The sequence below is a fragment of the Oratosquilla oratoria genome, chromosome 14 (genome assembly GCF_046742065.1).
Source record: "Oratosquilla oratoria isolate Oo_2021 chromosome 14, ASM4674206v1, whole genome shotgun sequence".
NCBI classification, from domain to species: domain Eukaryota; kingdom Metazoa; phylum Arthropoda; class Malacostraca; order Stomatopoda; family Squillidae; genus Oratosquilla; species Oratosquilla oratoria.
In genome coordinates, this window is record NC_134790.1 from 27,646,742 (window position 1) to 27,669,639 (window position 22,898).

The 22,898-nt window shown below is 37.6% G+C and overlaps 1 protein-coding gene across 7 annotated transcripts in view; it reads right to left on the minus strand.

Annotated features, from left to right (window-relative positions):
* The window catches only part of LOC143032825 (uncharacterized), a 39,566-nt gene extending 22,743 nt beyond the window's left edge, over positions 1-16,823 (minus strand). For 2 of the 7 annotated variants that reach the window (XM_076197915.1, XM_076197920.1), the window contains exons 1-14: positions 16,738-16,823; positions 16,088-16,191; positions 13,850-13,921; positions 12,385-12,562; positions 11,049-11,504; positions 10,169-10,367; positions 9,186-9,281; positions 7,985-8,141; positions 7,328-7,473; positions 6,278-6,442; positions 4,815-4,925; positions 3,706-3,819; positions 2,636-2,756; positions 976-1,109 (exon numbers count right to left, since the gene is read on the minus strand). In XM_076197915.1, the coding sequence (XP_076054030.1) occupies positions 976-1,109; positions 2,636-2,756; positions 3,706-3,819; positions 4,815-4,925; positions 6,278-6,442; positions 7,328-7,473; positions 7,985-8,141; positions 9,186-9,281; positions 10,169-10,367; positions 11,049-11,504; positions 12,385-12,562; positions 13,850-13,891 (1,919 nt within the window). In that variant the 5' untranslated portion in view covers positions 13,892-13,921; positions 16,088-16,191; positions 16,738-16,823. Of the gene's footprint in view, positions 1-975; positions 1,110-2,635; positions 2,757-3,705; positions 3,820-4,814; positions 4,926-6,277; positions 6,443-7,327; positions 7,474-7,984; positions 8,142-9,185; positions 9,282-10,168; positions 10,368-11,048; positions 11,505-12,384; positions 12,563-13,633; positions 13,706-13,849; positions 13,922-16,087; positions 16,192-16,628; positions 16,708-16,737 lie in introns of those variants that run through there. The other 5 variants (XM_076197918.1, XM_076197922.1, XM_076197916.1 and 2 more) reach the window with 5 other exon arrangements.
* Between the last annotated feature and the right edge of the window lie 6,075 nt (positions 16,824-22,898).

A 22,898-nucleotide genomic window follows, 5' to 3' on the forward strand; every position in this document is an offset into this window, starting at 1 on the left:
CATTACACTTTTTAATCCATCAAGGCATTTACTCGCTTCTCTCAATCTACATTCTACCTCCACCTTCACTCCACCTTTTCCTGCCACATTTGCACCCAAGTATCTAAAACTATCCACTTCCTCCAGCCCTCTCATAAAATATCTTTTTCATTTATAAGTATATATATACAGACGCTCCTCTACTTATGTTCATTCGTTTTACGTTTTTTCGATTTTACGTTTGAGCTGACTGTAAAAAAAAATTGTAAAAAATTTTTTTTGAGTGAATTTTTTAGTTTAGCGCGCTCTCTGTAGTTCAAACGATACTTACGCATGACGCTGCGTCCATTTTTTACATGGCTCAAACGACAGACTGAACGTGCCTTGCCTACTCCTCCTCCCCCTCCTCCTTCACCATCTCAATTTATGTTGCTTGAATTTAATTTATTTGAAATTAATGTTATTATTTTACAATGTTATGTGTATAATTAATGATTTAGGGGTGTTTTATAAGATACGGTAATAGAATTTATGGATGTATAGTACAGTATGAACGCATACATTACTAGAACTACAGTAACAACTTACGTTCATTTTCAACTTACGTTCGGCCGTTCGGAACGTAACTAAAACGTAAGTTGAGGAGCATCTGTATATATATATATACATTTGTAGATATGTGTGTGATTCACCATGGTCTTGGATCATGTGTTGGATTCGTAATTGATGGCTATTACCCTCCCAGATGAGAGCTCAGACCTCATATATGACCAATCTATGGATAATGCTGTGACTTTAGCCCCCCAGCCCTGGAGTAGTGGTTGAAAATGTTACCACTGTGCCATCGAGCCATGTGTGTATGAGTGTGCTTCCTCATTCATGCCCCCCATATGTCCAAACTACTGAAGCCGGCATTCAAATATACATCCTAACAAAGTTCTTAATCTTCTTATAATTACTGAACTTATTCAAAGACATAAACAGCTTAATGCATACAATGTTGCTATGTTTTCATTCAGCTTTGAATTTTCTGTGTTCTTTGTTGAGAGCTGAGTCTGCAGTTCTTCCGTTTTCTGGCTTAACTGATCCACAGATGATCTGAGCTGGCCCACTAGAAGATTGCTTTCCTCCTGAAAAAAAAAAAAAAAAAAAAAAAAAAAAAATTTTGAGTGACTACAATTGCTTCTCCACAAAATGGGATAATATCAAACCGATTAGAAGATATACACATGCAAACAGTTATGTATATATGACTCAGTTTAATTTTGATACATAAAAAACAAATTATAATATTTGCCAGTGTATAAGATGCACCCCTATTTTACAATGAATTTTTTTTTTCTAGTATTTTGGAGGAGTGGTTTCTATGCTTTTGTTTTTTGGCTACCTCCCTTATAAGGGGGAAAAAAGCCTTTGGTATACGTATGTATATATTTTGTAGGAGTGTGAAAAGAGGAGGTGAGGAGGAGAACGGAGGTGGAAAGGGAGTTGGGAGATAAGGTTGGTGAAAGAGCATTGGGATGGCTTGGACACATGGGACGGATGAGTGAAGAAGGATTATTAAAAAAGGTGTGGAAGGAAGAAGTGGAGGAAGAGAACATGAAGGGGTGACCAAGGATGAGATGGATGGATGGGGTAAAAGGGGCATTGGGAAAGAGGGGGATGTCAGTTGAGAAAGGAAGGGAGAAGACAGAAGATAGGTGTGAGTGGAGAATGGTGGTGTATGGATGATGCTGTGACGCATGGAAGGGAGTGTAAGTGGGATGGGTTAGAAGATATTGTGTGAATGATATTTTGACACAGCCTGAAAGATTTCTCCCGTCTTCTCTTTTTCTGCATGAGGGGACAGAGAGGGGGTCACTGATTAAATGAAGCAGCCTTGCTATGGATGTGCTGTGTCTTGCTGCATTGCTTCTGGCCCAAGGTAGTGGGCAAGATGTAGGGATGACCCATCATCCAGGAGGATCCAAGAAAAGAGGGAGGGAGGGATGGTGAATGGGAGTGGAGTTTGTGGGGATGAAATGGGTGGGAGTAGCTTTAAGTGTCTGACTTTGGCTACCTCCCTTGTAAGGGGGGAAAAGCCCTTGGTATATGTATGTATTTTGGAGGGGAAAAATTAATTTATGTTACTGAAAAGGGGTTTTGTTGGGGAAGACAAATTATGTTGTACAATGCTGTGTTAATGGCAATTGTGATACAAATATTACTGTGTTGTGTCAAAACTGAAACTAATCAAACACTTTGTTCATAATAGAATGGTGATGGGAGTTGTCGGTTTCCAACAATGAATTGATTTACTGATGATAATCTCATGTTAAATTATCTGGTTAAATTATCTGATGAGAGCATCACCACCAACACATAGTGTTGTTGCTCTGTGGTCTATTGCTTAACAAAGATCATATCAGAGCCACTTACTACACCGCTGGACATTACACATTCTTTGCCAAACTTTTTATTTAATAATATGGCCTTATTAGATTCAAGATTATTTTTTTCATTCTTTACAACAAAAGGAAACTGCACCTTATATGCTGGCAACAGTATTACTGAAGACTTATGCTTTATCTCTCCCATTATGTAATTATTGAAGATTCACAATGGCAGAAGACAACTACACCCTCACCCATCACAGTGTTTCTGTTTCAGCACTTACCTGCTGATCTGACATTTGAAGTGCCTTCAGCTCCAGCTGCCGTTCTGCCTGTTTGTGTTGGGATGTTACTAGATTGTTGTCCAACCTTAGTTGCTCTACCTCTTTCTCCAACTCAGCAATCCTATAACATAAACCAAAGCATATTGAAGACATTGCAGCTCAAATGATATATGTATGTATGGACCAAATGCCCTTTCCCCTTATGAGGGGTCAACCAAGTCAAAGTTCATTCAACCACTACTCCCATCTCAGCACTTAGGGATGAAGGATCACCCTGCCCCCTGACACCTTGCTTGGGTTGAAAGTAGTGCAATGACACAGTATAGTGGGGGGACATGGGAACCCTTCATCCTCAGTAAAAGAAAATATTTTTCATAACATATTTGTGAATATAATGTCCACTAATATTTTCCCACTTCTAATTTCTTATTTCAAAACAAAACTATAAATAATACCTATTCACTGGTTTTACAAAACAACCCATAACTTCAGTATCAAAAATAACTATCATCTATATACCAAAAATCCTCTTCTTATTTCTAAGGGAGGTAGCCAGCTACGGCATGCATCCACCCCTGACCATCTATCAACCATTTGTTTCCCCCTTTTATCTTAGCTCCTTGTGGATGAAGGGCCATCCTTGCCCCTAGCCCACTATGCAGGTCAGAAGCAGTGCAGCAAGACACAGCACATCCACAGCAAAGCCCAACAACTTAAGTTGGTTTATGCCCACAGTTTCATTTACATAGCAACCCTCTCTCTCCTCATCCCCCTCATGAACAGAGATGACTAAGAGAATCCTCTCGGCCAACCACCATTACCATAATTACCTATTTATCTATAAATCAAGAGGTTTCTACTGCCTTATAAAGGAGGTAACTAGCCAATGTGTGTACCCACCCCCTGCTCATTCCATACCTATCCATCACCTATTTGTTACAGTGATGATCTAACCAGCTTAGACTACTATCATATCATTAGTTAGAAACAGACCAATTGTGACACATAATGAAGCATTAAAAATATAATGTAATTAAGATAGGCAACAAGAAGAATGTAACACCACATACTTAGCATCAGAGCTGCGCATTTCCATTGTTGTCTTCAGCCGCATTTGAGCCAGTTTGTCATCGTACTCGTTCATAAGCTGCACCTTAGCCTCTGCATGAGTTGCTTTGTCCTCCCTAATAGACACAAAAAGTTATATCATCAGCTCTCTAGTTTTGACAGTTTGCATTTTTTAATCTCATAATAAAATTTCAAGAAAAGCAAGAACCACATTAGTATGCTTGCACTCAGGACACCAAGGAAGGGAGGAGGGGATATGGAGGGTTCTAGGGAGTGGTTATGTATGAATGATATTTTGATGCAGCCCAAAAGGATTTCTCTCTGTCTCTCTCTTTTTTTGTGTGCTGTGTCCTGCTACATTGCTTTTGACCCAGGGCAGTGGGCAGGGAATACATGAATGACCTGTCATCCATGAGGAGCTAAGATGAGAGGGAGGAAGGGGTGGTGGATGGGAGTGGAATGGATGGGAATAAAATGGATAGGAGTGGGTATATACCTTTTGACTTTGGCTACCTCCCTGGTAAGGGGGGAAAAGCCCTTGATATATAGATAGATGGTGTCTTCCATGTGGTGGATACTTATATCTTCTTACATACTCAATTTTCTCACCTTTCATACTTCACTTAACCTGATATCATCATTCCTTGTACATTTTATCAATACCATCCATCAATCTATATACCAAGGGCCTTTCTCCATTACCAGGGAGGTAGACAAAGTCAAAAGGCATATACCCTTCCCCATCCACCACCCTTTCCTCCCTCTCATCTTGGCTCCTCATGGATGATGGGTCATCCCTTTATCCTGCATACTACCCTGTGTCAAAAGCAATGCAGCAAGACAAGGAGGAAATAGGCAAGAACTGGTTAACTAATAGGGTGGTCAATGAATGGAATATTTAGTAACTATGTAGTGAGCACTGAAACTATCGGTTGATTTAAGAAACGGTTAGACAACTTTATGGATGGGGATGACAGGTGGTAATGGACAAGAAACTGCCTAGTGTAGGCCTTATGGTCTCTTGCAGTCTCTTTCATTCTCGCGTTCTTATGACAAAGACACGGAACACAGCTTAACACATTCACTCGTAAATGTAAGATAATATACGTACTGGAGCTGTGACACTTCCTCCTCCAAGGTGTGCAATAACTGTTTCAGAGTGGAGGTTTCATTCCAATGTCGCTCATTTTCTATTTGCATTTCCCGCTGCAATGTACTGCACCTGTGTATGAGGAAATGACTTTGCATTAGTGATGACCAAAGGTGTACCTGTTAACACAACTTTTTCATACTTGTCAAACATATACATCCCCAATCTCCTTATATGGGAATGGATAAGCCAAAGCAGACACACACACCAGATGATTTCAAATGCCTATTAATAAAGTGATTGCACTTAATACTGAACAGAAAACTGAAATTAACCAACTGTAAAGGCATAAGGTTACATTAGAATATAAACTAGAAGATAATGATACTAGGGTCAAGTTAAAATTAAAATAATAATTAAGATTAGGTGGATGGGAGAGGACAGAAGACAGGGGTGAATGGAGAATGGTTGTATATGGAAGATGTTGTGATGCATGAGGTAGTGTGTGTGAGCAAAATTTTGACGCAGCCCGAAGGGATTTCTCCCCGTCCTCTCCTTTATATGGGGGGACGGAGAGGGGGGGGGGTCGCCGATTTAATGAAGCGGCCTTGCTGTGGATGTGCTGTGTCTTGCGACACTGCTTCTGACCCAGGGCAGTGGACAAGGTGCAGGGATGACCCGTCATCTAGGAGGTGCTAAGATGGGAGGGAGGGTGGAGGGGTGTGGAGTGTTTTCAGGGATGGAATGGGTGGGAATGATTTTATGCCTTTTCCTTTTTGGCAACCTCCCTAGTAAGGGGGAAGAAGCCTTGGTATATGTATGTATGTATGTAAGATTAGGTGGAGGAACAAAGGAGATGAACGAAAACTGAAGAAAAGAAAAAAGGCTATCCTTCCCTCTTTCTACAGAAAATGTATGTTGGAGAACATGATCTCCCTAACATCCATTTTCATAACACACCATTATTTTCATCTCCACCTTAACAAACAGACTGATTCAGTCTTCAAATTGAGCCAGTCAAAGATCTCTAATAACTCTGAATAACCCCTTCTTTTTTCACATAAGGGGAACTAACAATTAATAACTGCTATCCTTCTCCTCCTCCTTCTACAGCTAACCAGTGAAACAAGATCAAATCCACATAAACAACAGTCCATGTGAGATCTGTGGGACAGCCTTAAGACCACAGCTGGCTGGCGTGGATATGTGAGTTTCCAATCTATGACACTTGTGATAATAATGATTTAGTTTAACATCACAAACTCCCCTCTATCAGGTGGCTAGGACAGTGCCCCTTACAGACGACTTTGTGATGCACAATTTGATGAACCATGCCCTTAGTTCAACTTGCTGGTGAGAGGGTTTGAATTGTTGTTACCTCAACTTCCATCACAAGTAGTGATGCCTTAACCCACTTTGCCAGTGAACATCCTGAAACTTGTGGCAATCATTATTATTGTTATTATAAGTTAAATGTTCCATACCTTGCCTGCCAGTCATTACTTTTGTCCTGCAAGCACTGCAACTGCTCATCCAATCTGCATATCTCTATACGCTCCCTCTCAACCTCCTCGGCCTTCCGTTCCAGAAGAGTTGACAGCAGAGGCATACTCTCAGTAGTGCCTTCAACTATCTTCAATATGTTCCTTCTGTTAAAAGCAAAAGGACAAGTTTAAATCACAACCAAACCTTTCACATAAATGAGACAATGTTTCATAACTATATAGGCATTTAGAGATTATTACAGTTTAGATAGAATGAGGGGATGCAGAGGGGGGGTTGCTGATTATGTGAAGTGGCCTTGCTGTGGATGTGCTGTCAGGGCAGTGGGCAGGATACAGGGATGACCTGTCATCCATGAGGAGCTAAGATGAGAGGGAAACAATGGTGGTGGATGGGAGTGGAATGGGTTGAAATGGAATGGGTGGGAGTGGACATGAGCCTTTGACTTGGCTACCTCCCTTATAAGGGGGAGGAAGCCCTTGGTATATAGATAGGCTAGAATGAAAACAAAAATAAATTTTTCTGAACCATAATTATCTATCTACACAAAGAGCTTTTTCCCCTTTATAAAGGAGGTAGCCAAACAAAGGCATGTACCAGAGAGAGAGAGAGAGAGAGAGAAACACATCTGAACCATAATCATATAAATGGCTATTAGCAGATAGAAGTAAGTTCTCTTGCTGGTTTTCAACATCCAGATGAGTGAAGATTTCTCTTAAATGAATAAAATCATCTCACATTTCTCTAAAGTTCTCAAGTACAATAACATTCTACTACTTTTTCCAGACAATTCTACTTTTGTTGACTTGCATGCCTTTTGATAAAGGAACCAATCAATGATTGAGCTACCATCAGGGTTGGACTGCCCATTTTGCCACAGAACATTCATGGCCTGACTAAGGCTCTACAGTATCTACAGAGCACTACATTGATCACATCAGCCATCATTAATGAATGTTGGACCCCAATATTCTGGAAAGAAGTAGAGCCAACAGCAACAATAAATGAATAAAACATTTGTCCTTGTTTACCTCTGTGGGGAAACGTGAAGGGTCATGTGCTCCATCCCATGTCTGGTCAGGACCATGTTAAGTCGAGAGGCAAGGGCCTGGACGGCCATGCTCATCTTGTTCGTCTCCTCCCGCTGATGCTGCTCCTGCCACTCCATGTCATGAACCTGTACCAACAAGCACTGTATGAGTCAAACTCAAACATATATATATAGGTGAACTGTAGATCCCACTATCAGAGAAAAGGAAGAATGTTGTAGAGATATGTATAGTGTGATCACTGTCTGTTATCCTCTTCAACGAGTAATCATGCTGATGAGGAACACAGACTGTAATCACAATATACATATCTTCATACAACATTCTTTCTTTACTCCAATAGTGGGATCTGCAGTTCATTTTACCAATGTGTTAGAACATCTAACTCACTAGGATATAAATATTAATCAATCCACTGCCCCAGGTCTTTTCCAGAAGATCTATAAGTCATTCAAGGAAGAAGTATTGTGTTGTTGTCTGGGAATTATTTGTGTGGGGCAGTGCTGATGAGATATTCAGTGTCCTGGGTCATTGTATAGCAAGAAAATAGAATTCTAAAGATCATTACCAATAACATCATTACAGCTAGAAGTTTTGTCATATGTATTGTATGTGCGTGTGTGTGTGACCTTCACCAACCTGAGAAATAAGGTTCTGCAGTTGTGCAGCAGCTTTGCACACAATGTCATCAGTCCGCACTGTGCGGTCCACATAATCATTCGTGTCCCGACGAAGACTTGCAGCTGTGGTGGGAGCATCTGGCTGGATGTGAACGTTAATCAACTGATTGCACAACCTGCAACATCAAACAGTCTTCTTGGGGAAGAATTCTTGTCGGATAACTAAAAAAAATAAATCAACATCACATGAAACATAAGCATAAACACCTAATTAAATGATCTCTGAATTGCATGTAATATAAATGAGCTAAAAGTAGAACTAAATCATATAAATGAATCAATAAGAAAAAGCCTTGTGTACAGGACACATTTGGGCAAACAGTATTATATTTCATTGCCAATAAGCAGTGCTTCTATCATTGGGGACGATATTATGCTAAAAAGGCTGAGTCATATATTCATATTCCAAAAAGCCGGAGGCATTATGGAGTGTGTTACAGATGTATGGGATAAAAGAAAGTCTGTGCAAGGGTTGGCAGTGGAGTAAGTGAATATTATTAGGTGAAGATGGAACTATGTAAGGCTTGTGTAATGTTGCCATGGTTGTTCAATATGTATATGGATGGGGTGGTGAGAGAGGTAAATGCAACAGTGCTAGGTAGAGGTTTGGAGTTGGAAAGTGAGTGTGGGGGAAGCGGGAGGTAAGCCAGTTATCATTTGCAGATGACAGACAGCCTGAAGCAGTTGATGGTGGAGTTGGAAAGTTGTGTATCAGAGGAAAAGCTGAAAGTAAATGTGGTTAAGTGATAAGCTAAGTAAAGTGATAAGGAGTTGACACTCAGTCTTTGGACTGGGCCCAAATTCTGTCTCTCTATTAACTTCAATTGTATTTCTTACACATTTTCATATATAGAGACAGCAACTGGCAACTGCTCCCCTTCTACCACTTTCAACCAGTGACAGTGAAACAGTCCCACACCAATACAACACATACAACAGTCCAAAGTTTCTTCCTGGAGAGATCTGTGTGGGGGCTGCAGGTTTTCCATTCAGTGAAACTCAAGGTAGCAATAATAATTGTTATTATTATGGTTAGGTCAGACATGAAATGCTGTTGTATGACTTTTATGCGGTTCCATGATTTTTTTTTTTTTTTATGGTGTGCCACACTGACAAGCTTCACTGCATTGAAGAGTTAAGATGATGGAACTAGTCTGTACCTTGCAAGTCCACTGAGAGCACTGGTAGTGGTGAGGCTCTCCTGAATAAGTTCCCCACAGAAGTGTTGTAGCTGCTCTGAGCACTGTGGTTCATTCCTGCAACATAAAGGTAATATGTTTTGAAAAAGAAGACAGAGAAAAGAAAATAAGCCATTTACTATCTATCCATATGCAAATGGGTTTTTCCCCCTTACAAGGGAGGTAGCCAAAGTCAAAGGCATAAACCCACTCCCACCCATTTCATCCCCACATACTCCACTCCTATTCACCACCCCTTCCTCCCTCTTTTCTTGGCTCCTCCTAGATGACTGGTCATTCCTGCATCTTATCCACTTCTCTGGGTCAGAAGCAATGCAGCAAGACACAGCACATCCACAGCTAAGCCACTTCATTTAAATGGCAACCCCCTCTCTCCAACCCCTCATGCAGAAAATGAGAAGATGGGGAGAAATCCCTTCAGGCTGCATCAAAATATCATTCATACATACTCCCTCACACTCCCACTCCCATTTATCACAGCATCATCCATACATAACCATTCTCCACTCACCCCTATCTTCTGTCTTCTCCCTCCCTTCCTCAACAGACATTCCCCTCTTTTCCAATGCCCTTTTTACCCCATCCATCCACCTCATCCTTGATAGGCCCTTCAAGTTCACCTATGCCTTCCACACATCTTTTACTAATCTTTCTTCGCTCAGAGATGTAGCCAAGTCACAAGGCACGTATCCATTCCACTCCCATCCACCACCCTTGTTTCTCTCTCATCTTAGCTCCTCATGGATGAAGGGTCATCCCTGTCTCCTGCCCACTGCCTGAATCAGAAGCAGTGCAGCAAAATACAGTCCATCCATAGCAAGGCCACTTCATTTAATTGGGGTAACTAAACTTCCTAAAATACTGACTGTATCAAACTTAAGCATTCAATACCCCATATGGGAGATTAAACATGTTCAACATACAAAGGTAAGAGTCACACTCACTCATTGAACCAATCATTTTGCAATATGATGGATTGCCTCCGATCAACTTGTGGTGCTGAGAGACTATGCAACTCGGAGTGCTCCTTTATAGATGAATTACACACATCTTTCACTTCTTTCGATGCCTTGTTCCATTCTTCTTCCTCCATATGATTGTCCCTCCATTCATGTCCTGGGATGTGGCTGTCATGATGTATACCTTGATATGAAAGAAAAATGTGGTTTAGAAGTAATCTTCCTTTTGTTGTTTGTGACAGTTTCAGAATCATCATAAATCACCACGAATGACCATCCTTAACCTCTTCAATACGAGTAAAATATTTGCGTGCACATCAGGTTGCTTGATGTACAATGATAACATATTACAAAATGATACACATATTACATCAGGTTGTTTGATGTACAATGATACACATATTACATACACATATTACAAAATATAAAGTTCCTGCTGTTATACTTATTCTCTTTCACCCTGAATAAATATACTGTCACACAAAATGTGATCAAGCCTGTTCACAGAATACAAGGGTTACTCAGTTACAACTACACACATACATATACCAACAGCTTTTTTCCCCTTTACAAGGGAAGTAGCCAAAAACAAAAGCATAAAATCCACTTCCACCTATTCCACCCCCACATACTCCATTCCCATTTACCCCTCCCTCCCTTTTATCTTGGAGTATGTGGGGATGAAGTGGGCGGGAATGGATTTATGCCTTTGACTTTGGCTACCTCCCTTTTAAGGGGGGAAAAGCCCTTGGTATATGTATGTATGCATGCATGCATCAAGAAAGGCCTCTTTACCTATGCAAAACCTAATTCTTGTACAACAGCTTTTAATTGAACATTGACATCATCCCTCACAAAACATTACCTTCTCGCAGTGATGTATCCAAGATTGAATCATATGCACTGTCAACTGACGGCTGCAATGCAAGTCTGCCATCCCACGTTCGAGGCGTCATGACACTATCTCTCCTTGGAGTCATGATACCATCTCTCCGTGGGGTTATGACACTGTCACGTGGAGTCGTAGCATTATCTCTGGGGGTTGTGATGCCTTCCCTGCATGGAGTTAGATTCCCATCCCTCCGAGGAGTGGTTATGCTTTCTTCAGCTTCTCGGAGACCCATTCTCTTCTCAGAGACTACTTCAATAACAGAACTAACAAGACTCTGATGATGATTTGATAACTGAGGCAAGGTCCGATTACTCGATGAAGTTCGATGTGACAATGAAGACTGATGAAGTCTCTCCTGAGAAATTGCTTCTCCAGCAGCTATCAATTGAAGAATCTCATCGTCTTTGCTGTCTTCTGTTTTTCTAGCTCCTGCCAGTCAGAGAAATATCTTTTAAAGTTTTTACAGGCCCATGTAAGACTGTATGAAAACACAATGTTTAAAATGGACAGAGATGTGGCAACAGTGACAAAATTTCAAGTCATTAACTTAGCCATATGTATGGTGTTACAACTATACTTAGAAACATTTGTAACAAGCTAGACACAACTACAGGTTTTAAAATTTAGATGCACAAAGGAAACTAATATTCTATTAACAAACTTTGAATGAAAATTTCTATGCAAATGAATATATGGTATACATAACTATGCAAATAATAATAACAAGAGACCAAACTTTAAACTTCCACATGCATACTTTTTCATATACACTATCCAGTGAAGGTTTCACTTTACCTTGAGACAAACTGCCAATCCAGTATTTCAATCTCGCCCAATTTACTCCTTGAACTATGTGTTGTTCTTTAATAAATGTTCAAATTAACACTGGATGACTTTATCCATGTGAGGAGTACACAAGAAACAATAAGGGCTCTTCATCATTTAAGATTATTTTGCCCCACAAGCCCCTTGACTGAATGAAATGGTTGGGAGTATACCAAAATACCATCAGTATAGCCCATCATTGAGTACAAGGAGTCATATGTAAGTATCAACATTACAGCTTCCAACCATGTTCTATGTTTATTCATCCTTCTCCAATCACTGTATAAACATTAATTATGCAAAGAAACAGCATGACGTCTACTTCTGTTCTGAATTTTACGTAGTAAAAAGGTCTGGCTTTACTGGCTCTTTTTTATTTATCTATCTTTTCTTTTATAAGAGAAAACGAATTCTTGGGGCTTAACAAGCCGACATGACACGCACACACAAATGACTACTAAACTAACGAGCAACAACCACAAACCCAATGCCCGGATGGTTGGTGGCTCTGAGCTGAGAGATTCGCTTGAAGACTCTCGAGCATGTTGAGGTGTACTGCTGGAGGAAGCCAGGGCATAGTCAGACTCAGACTCTGGGGCACAGTTGGCCAATAGATCGCTACTGCCAACGCGACTCCCAAGGCTTGGCAAAGCAAGAGAAAGCTGGAAGGCATCATGTTGGTTTAGCAAACATAAAATACAAAGCTACTATAGATGCCATTCTCCTCTCCCATTTCTAAGTCTTGGCAGCAAATGGGACCACTAGAATTTATGGGTATTCTACACAAAAAATATAATACTTCTGCTAATGCCTCTAAGCATGACTTTTAAATATATTCTTCTTTTAACATACCAATTACGTGCAAAATTGAACAAGAACCATTTAAACAATGATCATCACCAACAAAAAATTATTATCAAGATAAAGCCACTTCCTTAATCTAAACATTTAGCCATTCCACCTGGTCTGTTTCCTTAATGCTAACATATATAAATTACACCAATTCTAAGTTCCATGCTTTAGTTTCAGAAAATAAAAGTAATTTTGTGCATAACTATATACAAGTTTAAGAGATATAATATCATTACAGGTAATTATTGATTATATGAACCATACCTCACATAGCACATTCCTTTACCTTGCATTAGATATGAAGTGATGAGCTATTTAGAAAATCTATGAATTACTACCTCCCTTATAAGGAGGAAGATGCCCTTGATGTATAGATAGATGACTTACTAATGTCTGGGTAACAAGTAATAATGGCTATATGTTTCAGATGAATTCCACACTAAACCAAGTATTATCAATAAGTGAATGTTACAATTGTGAGACTATAATTCTGGGTGTTGTGCAAGGATAAAGATACAATAAAACATGTTATATTGTTGTTAAACAGTGATAGTTCAAGAGATGAAATGGTGGGGATCCAAGCAAATGACAAAGTGACAATACACACAACATTTCTGACTCTGCGTCTTCTAGAGATACCAGACTTAGCTGTGTGTATTGACATTGTGATGTATGTGTTTTCAATCCCCCAATTTCATATCACCATGAACCACTACTGCTATCAAGGAACTTTATCTCTTGCGTGTAAACATGGGCGCTCTTGCATGTAAACAAAAGTTCTGTATTACTGTTTCATGTTGAATCAAGCACAGCTGCCCAACTTCATAACCACATGCACATCCTACATACAATCATAGGTATGACTGGTGTATTGTACATACCTTATGAGTATACTGCATATCTGTGACCCACTTATGAGGAAAAACTACTCACTTTCATTTACCACCGGAAAACTAAATCAAAACATTTAGAAAAAACGTGTTACAGTATACCATTCTCCCACAGTTCAACAAGTACACATCCATATGAAAATCTGTTCTAAATGTTCACAGGTTTCCAATGTAGAAATGAAACAGTAAAACAGTTTTGTGTCTTACCTTATTCACTGGTGTAGGGAAATCCACCACACTGCTTGCCATGGCTGTCCCAAGTCCCAAAGCCTGTTCTTTCTGTGTGGTGAAAGACAATATTCTCTTTAAACAGTTTCATAACTACACAGTCCTCTCTCCTTGACTTATTTCTATCATTTTTCCATTTCAATGCAAACTTTAACCCTACATTAAAGGAAAGGAGGAGCTAAGTATTCCCTTTCTTTACTTAAAATTACCCTTACTATAGCACCACCAAATGATGCATCCATCTTAACAAAATCTATTAATCCTAAAATGAGTGTAGCCCATCTCTAGATGGCATACTTCTCATCTTGGGATAACCATTACCAATACAAAATTACCTGTAAATGGTACACTTAGCTATGATGAATGGAAGGGAGTGATTATGTGTGACTGATATTTTGATGCAGCCCAAAGGGACTCCCTGTCTTCAATGTTTCTGCATGAGGGGATGGAGAGGGGAAGGGGGGTCAGGCAATTAAATGAAGTGGCCTTGTTGTGGATGTGCTGTGTCTTGCTGCACTGCTTCTGACCCTGGATGATGGGTGAGATGCATGGATGATCCATCATCCATGAGGAGCCAAGATGAGAGGGAGGGACGGGTGGTAGTTGGGAGAGGTATGAGTGGGGATGAAATGAGTGGGAGTGGAATTATGCCTTTTGACTTTAGCTACCTCCCTGGTAAGGGGGAAAAAGCCCTTGGAATATGTATGTATGGTAGACTTAGCAGCTTATGATAGCTACAGGATTCTACCGATCCTAAAATAGTTCAAGGTCACAATTCATACAGCATTTAAAAAAGGCACTCAATACAGTGGTAATATAAGTAATAAGGAAGTCTATTCAAAAGGCCAAAGATTCTTAAGTTCTTTTCCAATGGAAGAGCTTGGCCATTCAATGTTACAGCTGGATGATTCTTTGATTCATGATTGTTTGCAGCGAGCAATGTGACTGATGATTTCTGGGGGGGTAGCTTCAATTCTGTTTTTTAAACCCCTTTTTCTAGTTTGTCCAAGTAAGTCTGGGTGTTCTTAGTAGCAATCTTGTAGTTGGGGTTCTGGGTTATCATTATCAGGTCATCTGTGTAGGTGAGCACTCTAGCATTATGCTCTAGATCTGGAGTAGGTAGACCACTCGTAAAGGTGATGGGAATGCATCTCATGATGCAATGTTCATCAGTCATCCTAATATTGATCATTTTTCTTAAAATTAATTTATCATCTTTCTAATTAAGTTCACCAACCATCTGCTCTTCACTAGGATACTCTTTAACAATCCCATCATCATCCTTATTTATATTCTATATTTTGATATAAGGCACATTTTTCTGTTATTCTTGGTCTAATAAGTTTTATCTAATTCTTGCAGTTTTAATGTTTTTTTTTATCTGTTGCCAATTTCATCTTCATGCTAGCCACTTCTTTCCTCATTCAAGTCTTTAGTCTTTCCTACTATGTGGATTAAGTCCCACTGTATCATCTAATATTGTCCAAATTTAAATTTGAGTTTTTATTTCTTAATGTCTAGTTTCTTAATTCACTTATTTCTTTCTCTATATGAAAGACTGACCTTTCCACTTCTAACCACTTTCATGCACATCTTCTTACCAACCAATATATCACTTTAAACAGGTTTCCTAAGTCGTTATCTATGATTTTCCAGCTATATTCTAAAGTAATTATGATCATTTAATGTCCTGTTTTAAAGAAATTAATAAATAAATCTTTAAACAGTTATCACAAATGTATGCTTAGCTACATACATTTGTATCTGTATGTAGCCAGCTTTACTGGAACAAATTATAACCAGGTAGAGTAAATAATATTTATGGACAAAGCCTTGGACTTTTTCAAGTATATAATGAAAAAAATAAAATAAATAAAAATGGGTAAAACATATATTTGGTACTTTAAGCTTTGCAAATGCAGTTCCATTTTACCAAAGCAGTCAGCAGTTACCATTTTCACACAACTCATAACTTGTACCCAAACAGCAAAACACAGCCTAACCTAACACTGAACAGCTTGTTTGAATGAAGGCACAATGTCTCAAGTATATACTATGTACAATTATAAACACCCTCTGTATGCATTTAAGTCCACTACATCAAAGCTATACTAAAGTCATAAGTTCTATAATTATTTTCCTTTTTCAACTTCTGTTTAATTGGCAAACTGTACTAATAATAACATCTATGGTTCCAAAAGGAAATGTTTTGCTTACAAGAGATGTGCTACTGGGAGACTGAGTTGATGGCAAAATGGATCCAGTGCATGCATGAGAGCATACAAAACACCTGCCTCATATCAATCATTGGGCAATCCAATCTGTAACAGGAAAACAAAAATGGAACAAAATAAACAAACATGAAGCTTCAAAGAGAGGGTGAAATTTTACAATAATTCCACATCTAATTATATAACAAGAGATGTAACCGTTTTAAAATCTACAGCACACCGTAACATCTGCAACATATGCTGTACGTGGGCAACAATCTAGAATTCAGCTGATGCAGAAATGAAGGTATAGAGAAATAAATTTACCTTACATAGCAAAAGCTAAATTCGTTTAATACTTGCGAACTGTAACCCCACCGCGACATCAGTGCTTGTTGTACCTATTGTCTATCTGACATAATTGTGTGCAAGATCAAATCAAACATCAATGTATTTGTTGTTCCAACATGTATGGCATCTCGTCTCATTCGTATCGATTCACTACAAAAACTCGTACATAACCTTTCATTGATCGAATATCTCCCTACCTGGGCGTTCCTTGTATGACTACCGGGCAACTAACTTTTAAAACTGTACTGGTAAATGTCTTCTACAGGAGCAAACACCACGTTCGAATAGTAAATGAAAAATACTTACTACAATTGATTACTATTCCTCGGCTTACTCATCTTCGGACAAATATTGACAATCAAATCCATAACAAACAAGACCTTGGAGAAGGACCCTAAATATAACAGCGTACACCGATCAATTTTATCTAATTCCCTTTTATTTCGTAATTATTTAATCTATCATAATTACTTTTATTTGGTCATATTTATATAGATTGTTAACCACATTCACTTTATCTAAAAAACTACACTGTGTTGTACCGGCAGCTCTGTTAACTACCAGGCTTCCTTTTTTCTGCGTTTTGCTTCATAGAGTTAATATTTTCTTTATCAGCATTAATTTTAGAGTGATACAAAAACCTATTACAATCATATAAATTTTAAAGATTATCAATGTCGAGATTTTAGTTATACAGAATATACTGCATGCAAATATGGTTGTAAATATTTACTAAAATATAAATTTCAGAGGAAATACATTCTGTGGTATATTATGCAGTTTTACTTGTGTACAGCCATGATATTTTTTATATGTTAAAAACAAGTTTGAACCCATTCGACAGCCAAACTGCTTGGTGGCGGGGGGCTTTTTAGTATTTCAAGATTACAGGACATATGTCGACTAAGAAATTAAATTATTGCTAGGATCAGGTACGAATGCTGAGACATTTTCAGGTTACTCAAAGTTCCAAGAACCTCGTCGTTTAAAGATCAGATTTAATTTCATATGACAACTGGTCCATTTATGTGTTGCTATTATGTTTTTTACGACTATACATGTTCACTAATATGCTCCAGTACGTGGATTAATTCATATATTAGCAGATATGGCCGCATTACTGCCGGACATGTAGTGCACTGCTGTCAATGCGTTACCAAAAAATCGGGGGTGCATTACCGTTAATGCGTTGCCGATTTTAATTTCCAAATGCACCCCAGATTTTTCGGTAACGCACTGACGGTAATGTGCTACCTGTCCGGCGGTAATGCGCCCAGCACTGTATAATAGAGTGAGTAAAACAGTTGCATAGACAGGGTAATGACAATGTTACTAATAACAACAATAATAAATAATAACATACATAACAACAACAACAACAATAATAATAATAATAATAATAATAATAATAATAATAATAATAATAATAATAATAATAATAATAATGATAATAATAATAATAATAATAATAATAATAATAATAATAATAATAGTAATAATAATAATGATGATAATAATAATAATAATAATAATAATAATAATAATAATAATAATAATAATAATAATAATAATAATAATAATAATAATAATAATAATAATAATAATAATAATAATAATAATAATAATAACAGGTAGGGAATAAAAAGAGTCATACTCAAAGGCCAAAGATGAGAACTGGAGAAACTAAAAACAAGAACGGAAGGAAGTGAAAGTACAAAGAAACTTGAGCATCAAAATCTATATTACAAAATTCTTTTGTCCGTCACATCCCCACATAGCATTAGCAGCAGTCTTAGGATTGTAATTTGGTGTAAAATATATATCACAAGAACACACACAAACACACACACACACACACTCGGTGGCACAGTTGGTAGAGTCCCCGTCTATCACTACGGCGGTTCGGGTTCAAATCCTGCCCGGGGTAAAAATAATTTCACTATCGCTGCGCTGTGGGTTGTTACTCCAACTGTCGTGGGCGAGGAGTTGGGTGTGTGTGCGCGTGTAAGGTCACAGCAGTACCCATAGGTTGGTCATATATGAGCTCTGAGCTCTCTTGAGGGAGGGAAATAGCTGTCGATCACGAGTCCAACACGTGATCCCAAGACCATGGTGAAACGATGGTGAATCATACACACACACACAGCTAAACAAACCCGTATATATACACGTATGTATATATATATATATATATATATATATATATATATATATATATATATATATATGTATATATATATATATATATATACCGTATTCTTGGGGAGCAGGTTCTCTGCAAACTGAATCAAACACCACAGCATTGTCACGATTATTAATTCTCTTTCTAATATTTTCATTTCTCCTCACTACAGTTCTGACTTTGGGAGGATGAGCGTAAAGTAGCTGTCCAAAGTTATCCGTTTTGATAACACACAATTTGACGTTTCGACTTCAAGGAGTGATTCTCAAAATAATAAATTACAATTCAACACAACACAATTTAACAGGCACAGAATAACTACGTTTTCACAGACTGAACAAGGCGACGTCTTTCCATATACATGGAAAGGCTTACAATAATGTGTGGGCCGTCGACCTGACCCGAGCTGATCGTCTCAGAGGAGGGGGAGGAGGAGAAGGAGGGGGAGTCGGGGCAGTAGGCAATGCGAGAGGGGTGGACACAATTTCACTATTGGTGGGATTAGTTCTCACATGTCTTGAGGAGCTATTGAATAAGGGAATAACCGTTACCATATTAGATTGAATATTAATGGTAGGAGCCCGTTCCCTGATATACATAGCCTCCCAAAGTCAGAACTGTAGTGAGGAGAATTTAAAATATTAGAAAGAATATATATATATATATATATATATATATATATATGTATATATATATATATATATGTATATATATATATATATATATATATATATATATATATATATATATATATATATATATATATATATTCACATTATCAAGGAGTAGGAAAAACACACGGAGTCCACTAGGAAGAACTAGAGAAGGCGAACAAAAACTTAACTAAGGAAATTGAAGAATTAAAAAAACAGTTAAAAGAAGTAAAAGATGAGAATAAAGTCTTAAAGGAGAATAATAAGGAGAACAAGGAGGGTTGGAAAAAAAATCAAGAAAATAGCAAAGTTGCATTCACTGACATAATCAGACAGCAAATGAATGAACAAACTGAAAACTCAGTTATTAAAGTGATGAGACAGAAGGAGAATATAGTAAGAGACTTAGCAGACAGAAAGAAATGTATAATTATATTAGGAATGGAAGAGAAACATAACCCAGATAGAACCACAAGAATCAAAGAGGAAAATGAAAAAGTAAGAAATTTACTAGAATTAGTTCAGGAAGATGAACCAGAAATAATGAAACAAATCGAAGAGAAATTCAGGCTCGGGAAATATAGTACAGACAAGACCAGACCAATTAAGATTAAATTCAGGTCACAAACTACGGCTGAGAATATCTTATCCAAAACAGGGAAACTAGCAACAAGGGAACAATATAAAAAGGTATGGATATAAAGGGAAATGAATAAAGAGGGAAAAGAGGAAGAAAAACAGAAAAGACTTGAAGCTAAGGAAAAAAACGAGATAAGAACGGAGTCAGAAAAAGAGAGATTCTATTGGAGAGTAGTGAATATGAAACTAAAGAAAGTCGACATACAAGAGAAAAACAAAAGGGAAACAGAGAACACAATGGAAGTGGCAGAAAACTAAGAGTGTCTTACACAAATATAGATGGATTAATAACAGGATTGAATGAGCTGAATGATTATTTGAAAGAAAAAGAACCAGACATAATGGGAATTGTAGAAACAAAATTAAAAGGTCCACTACCACCCAACAGTGTAGGACATGATGCATATAATTATTGGATTAGAAACAGAGTGAAAAAGGAAGGGGGTGGAGTTATGTTCCTGACTAAGAAGGATATAAACGTGAAGTGTGTCACATATGGAAAGAATACAGTAGAGATGATAATGATGGAAGTAGAAGACAGAGATAAGAAGAGCAGAAAGTTTGTGATAAATTATGTGCCCCCGAAAACAGCCTCATGGGAAGAGAGTGAACATAAAAGTATGTTAGAGGACCCAAAGGTAACATTAAACAAGATAATGGAAGAGGGAGGAAGAATAGTTATGATGGGCGACTTTAATTGCAAAGAAATCTGCTGGGAAGAAATGACAGTAAAGGGTGGAGACGGCTCATGGGGAAACGCTCTACTTGAGATGGTTACTGACCATACAATGACACAATGGATACAGGAGAACACTAGGTATAGAAATGAAGAAGAGCCATCGAGACTAGACCTAGTAATTACATCCGAACCTAGAATAGTGGACAAAATTGAATATAAAACACCAATAAGTAAAAGTGACCACATATTGATTGAACTGGAACTTAATGAAGAAAAATATATGAAAAGAAATGAACAATATAGAAAAGGAAGAATGATGTATGAAAAAACAAACTTTGATAAAATAAGAGAATTCTTTCAAAAGGAAAACTGGGAAGAAATATACAAAGAAGAAACAACAGAAGAGAAATGGAATATTTTGACAAAAATTTTACAAAAAAGGAGTGGAAAAGTATGTCCCAAGACAAAAACAAGAAAAAGAATATGTAAAATGCTGGTACAACAAAAGCTGTAGGGAGTTAAAAGACAAAAGAGACAAAGCCTGGACCAGATGGAAAAAAGACAGACCTGAAAAATATATACCTGTTATAGAAATGAATATGTACAAATGTGCAGAGAGGAAAAGAGAAAATATGAAAAAGATATCATAGAAAAGTGTAAAGATCAACCAAAACTATTCTACAGATTTGTAAACAATAAACTGAAAAACAAACAAGACTTGGAGAAATTAAGACAGGAGGGAGTTGAATACACTGAGGAAATGGAAATGGCGGAAATTATGAACAAACATTTTAAATCAGTGTTTACAAGGGAGAACATACAACCTGAAGAGAACGAATGGAAAGAGAAAGTCCCCCCTATGGAAGAAATAGAAGTAACAAAGAATGAAATATTAACACACTTGAGTAATCTTGATGTCAGAAAATCGCATGGACCAGATGAAATAGCAAACTGGATACTGAAATAATGCAGGAATGAACTGGCAGACAAAATACATAGCATACTAAATAGTTCCTTGAAAGAAGGAAAAGTTCCAGAAGATTGGAAAAAAGCAAATATAGTACCTATATATAAAGGAGGAAATAAAGAAGAACCTACCAACTATAGACCAGTCTCTCTAACAAGTACAATAGCAAAAAATTGTGAAAGAATTATCAAAAGTAGATGGGTAAAATATTTAGAAAAAAACAAAGTGTTAAATCCAAGGCAATTTGGATTCAGACAAGGACGATCATGCGTCACCAATTTAATATGTTTCTATTCAAGGCTAATAGATATAATACAAGAAAGAGATGGATGGGCGGACTGTGCATTTTTAGATCTAAAGAATGCTTTTGACAAAGTACCACATAAGAAGTTGCTTAAGAAATTAGAAACTGAAGGAGGAATACAGGGCAAACTACTAAATTGGATGGAGGACTTTTTGCAAGAAAGAAAAATGAGAGTAGTGATAAGAAACCAGCACTCAAAATGGGATGAAGTAATAAGCGGTGTTCCGCAGGGAACAGTTCTGGCCCCAATAATGTTTGCTATATATATTAATGATATGGATGAAGGAATTGAAAGTTATATGAGCTTCTTTGCAGATGATGCAAAACTACTGAAAAGAGTGAAAACTGAAGAAGATTGTGAATCACTACAGAGAGATCTAAATAAAGTACAAGAATGGAGTAGGAAGTGGGAGATGGAGTTCAATACAAAAAAGTGTAGTATAATGGAATTTGGAAAAAACAAAAACAGAATAACAGGAGCATATAAATTGGGAGAAGAAGGAATAAAAAAAGTAGAAAATGAGAAGGACCTGGGAGTCATTGTTATGAATAATATGTCACCTGAGAAACATATAAATAAGATTTTTGGAGAAACTTATAATTTAATAAGAACAATCAAAGTTGCATTTACATACCTGGATGAAGAAATGGTGAAGAAAATCCTAATCACCCTGATAAGACCAAGATTGGAATATGCAGCAACGATATGGTCACCAAGTACAAAAAAATGTATAAAAAAAACTTGAAAGAATACAAAGAGCAATTACAAAATTGGCACCAACACTCTCAAAACTATCATATGAAGAGAGACTAGCAAAACTTGAACTACAGACACTAGAGCAAAGAAGAGAGAGAGGAGATTTGATAGCTATTTACAGAATCATGAAAGGCATAGAAATTACTGATAGAGAGAATCTGATAAAATGGGATGACAGAAATACAAGAGGACACGGAAAGAAAATAAAAAAAAGACAGCTATAGAAGATATTTGAAAAAGAACAGCTTTCCTCACAGAGTAATAGACAGTTGGAACAAGTTAGATG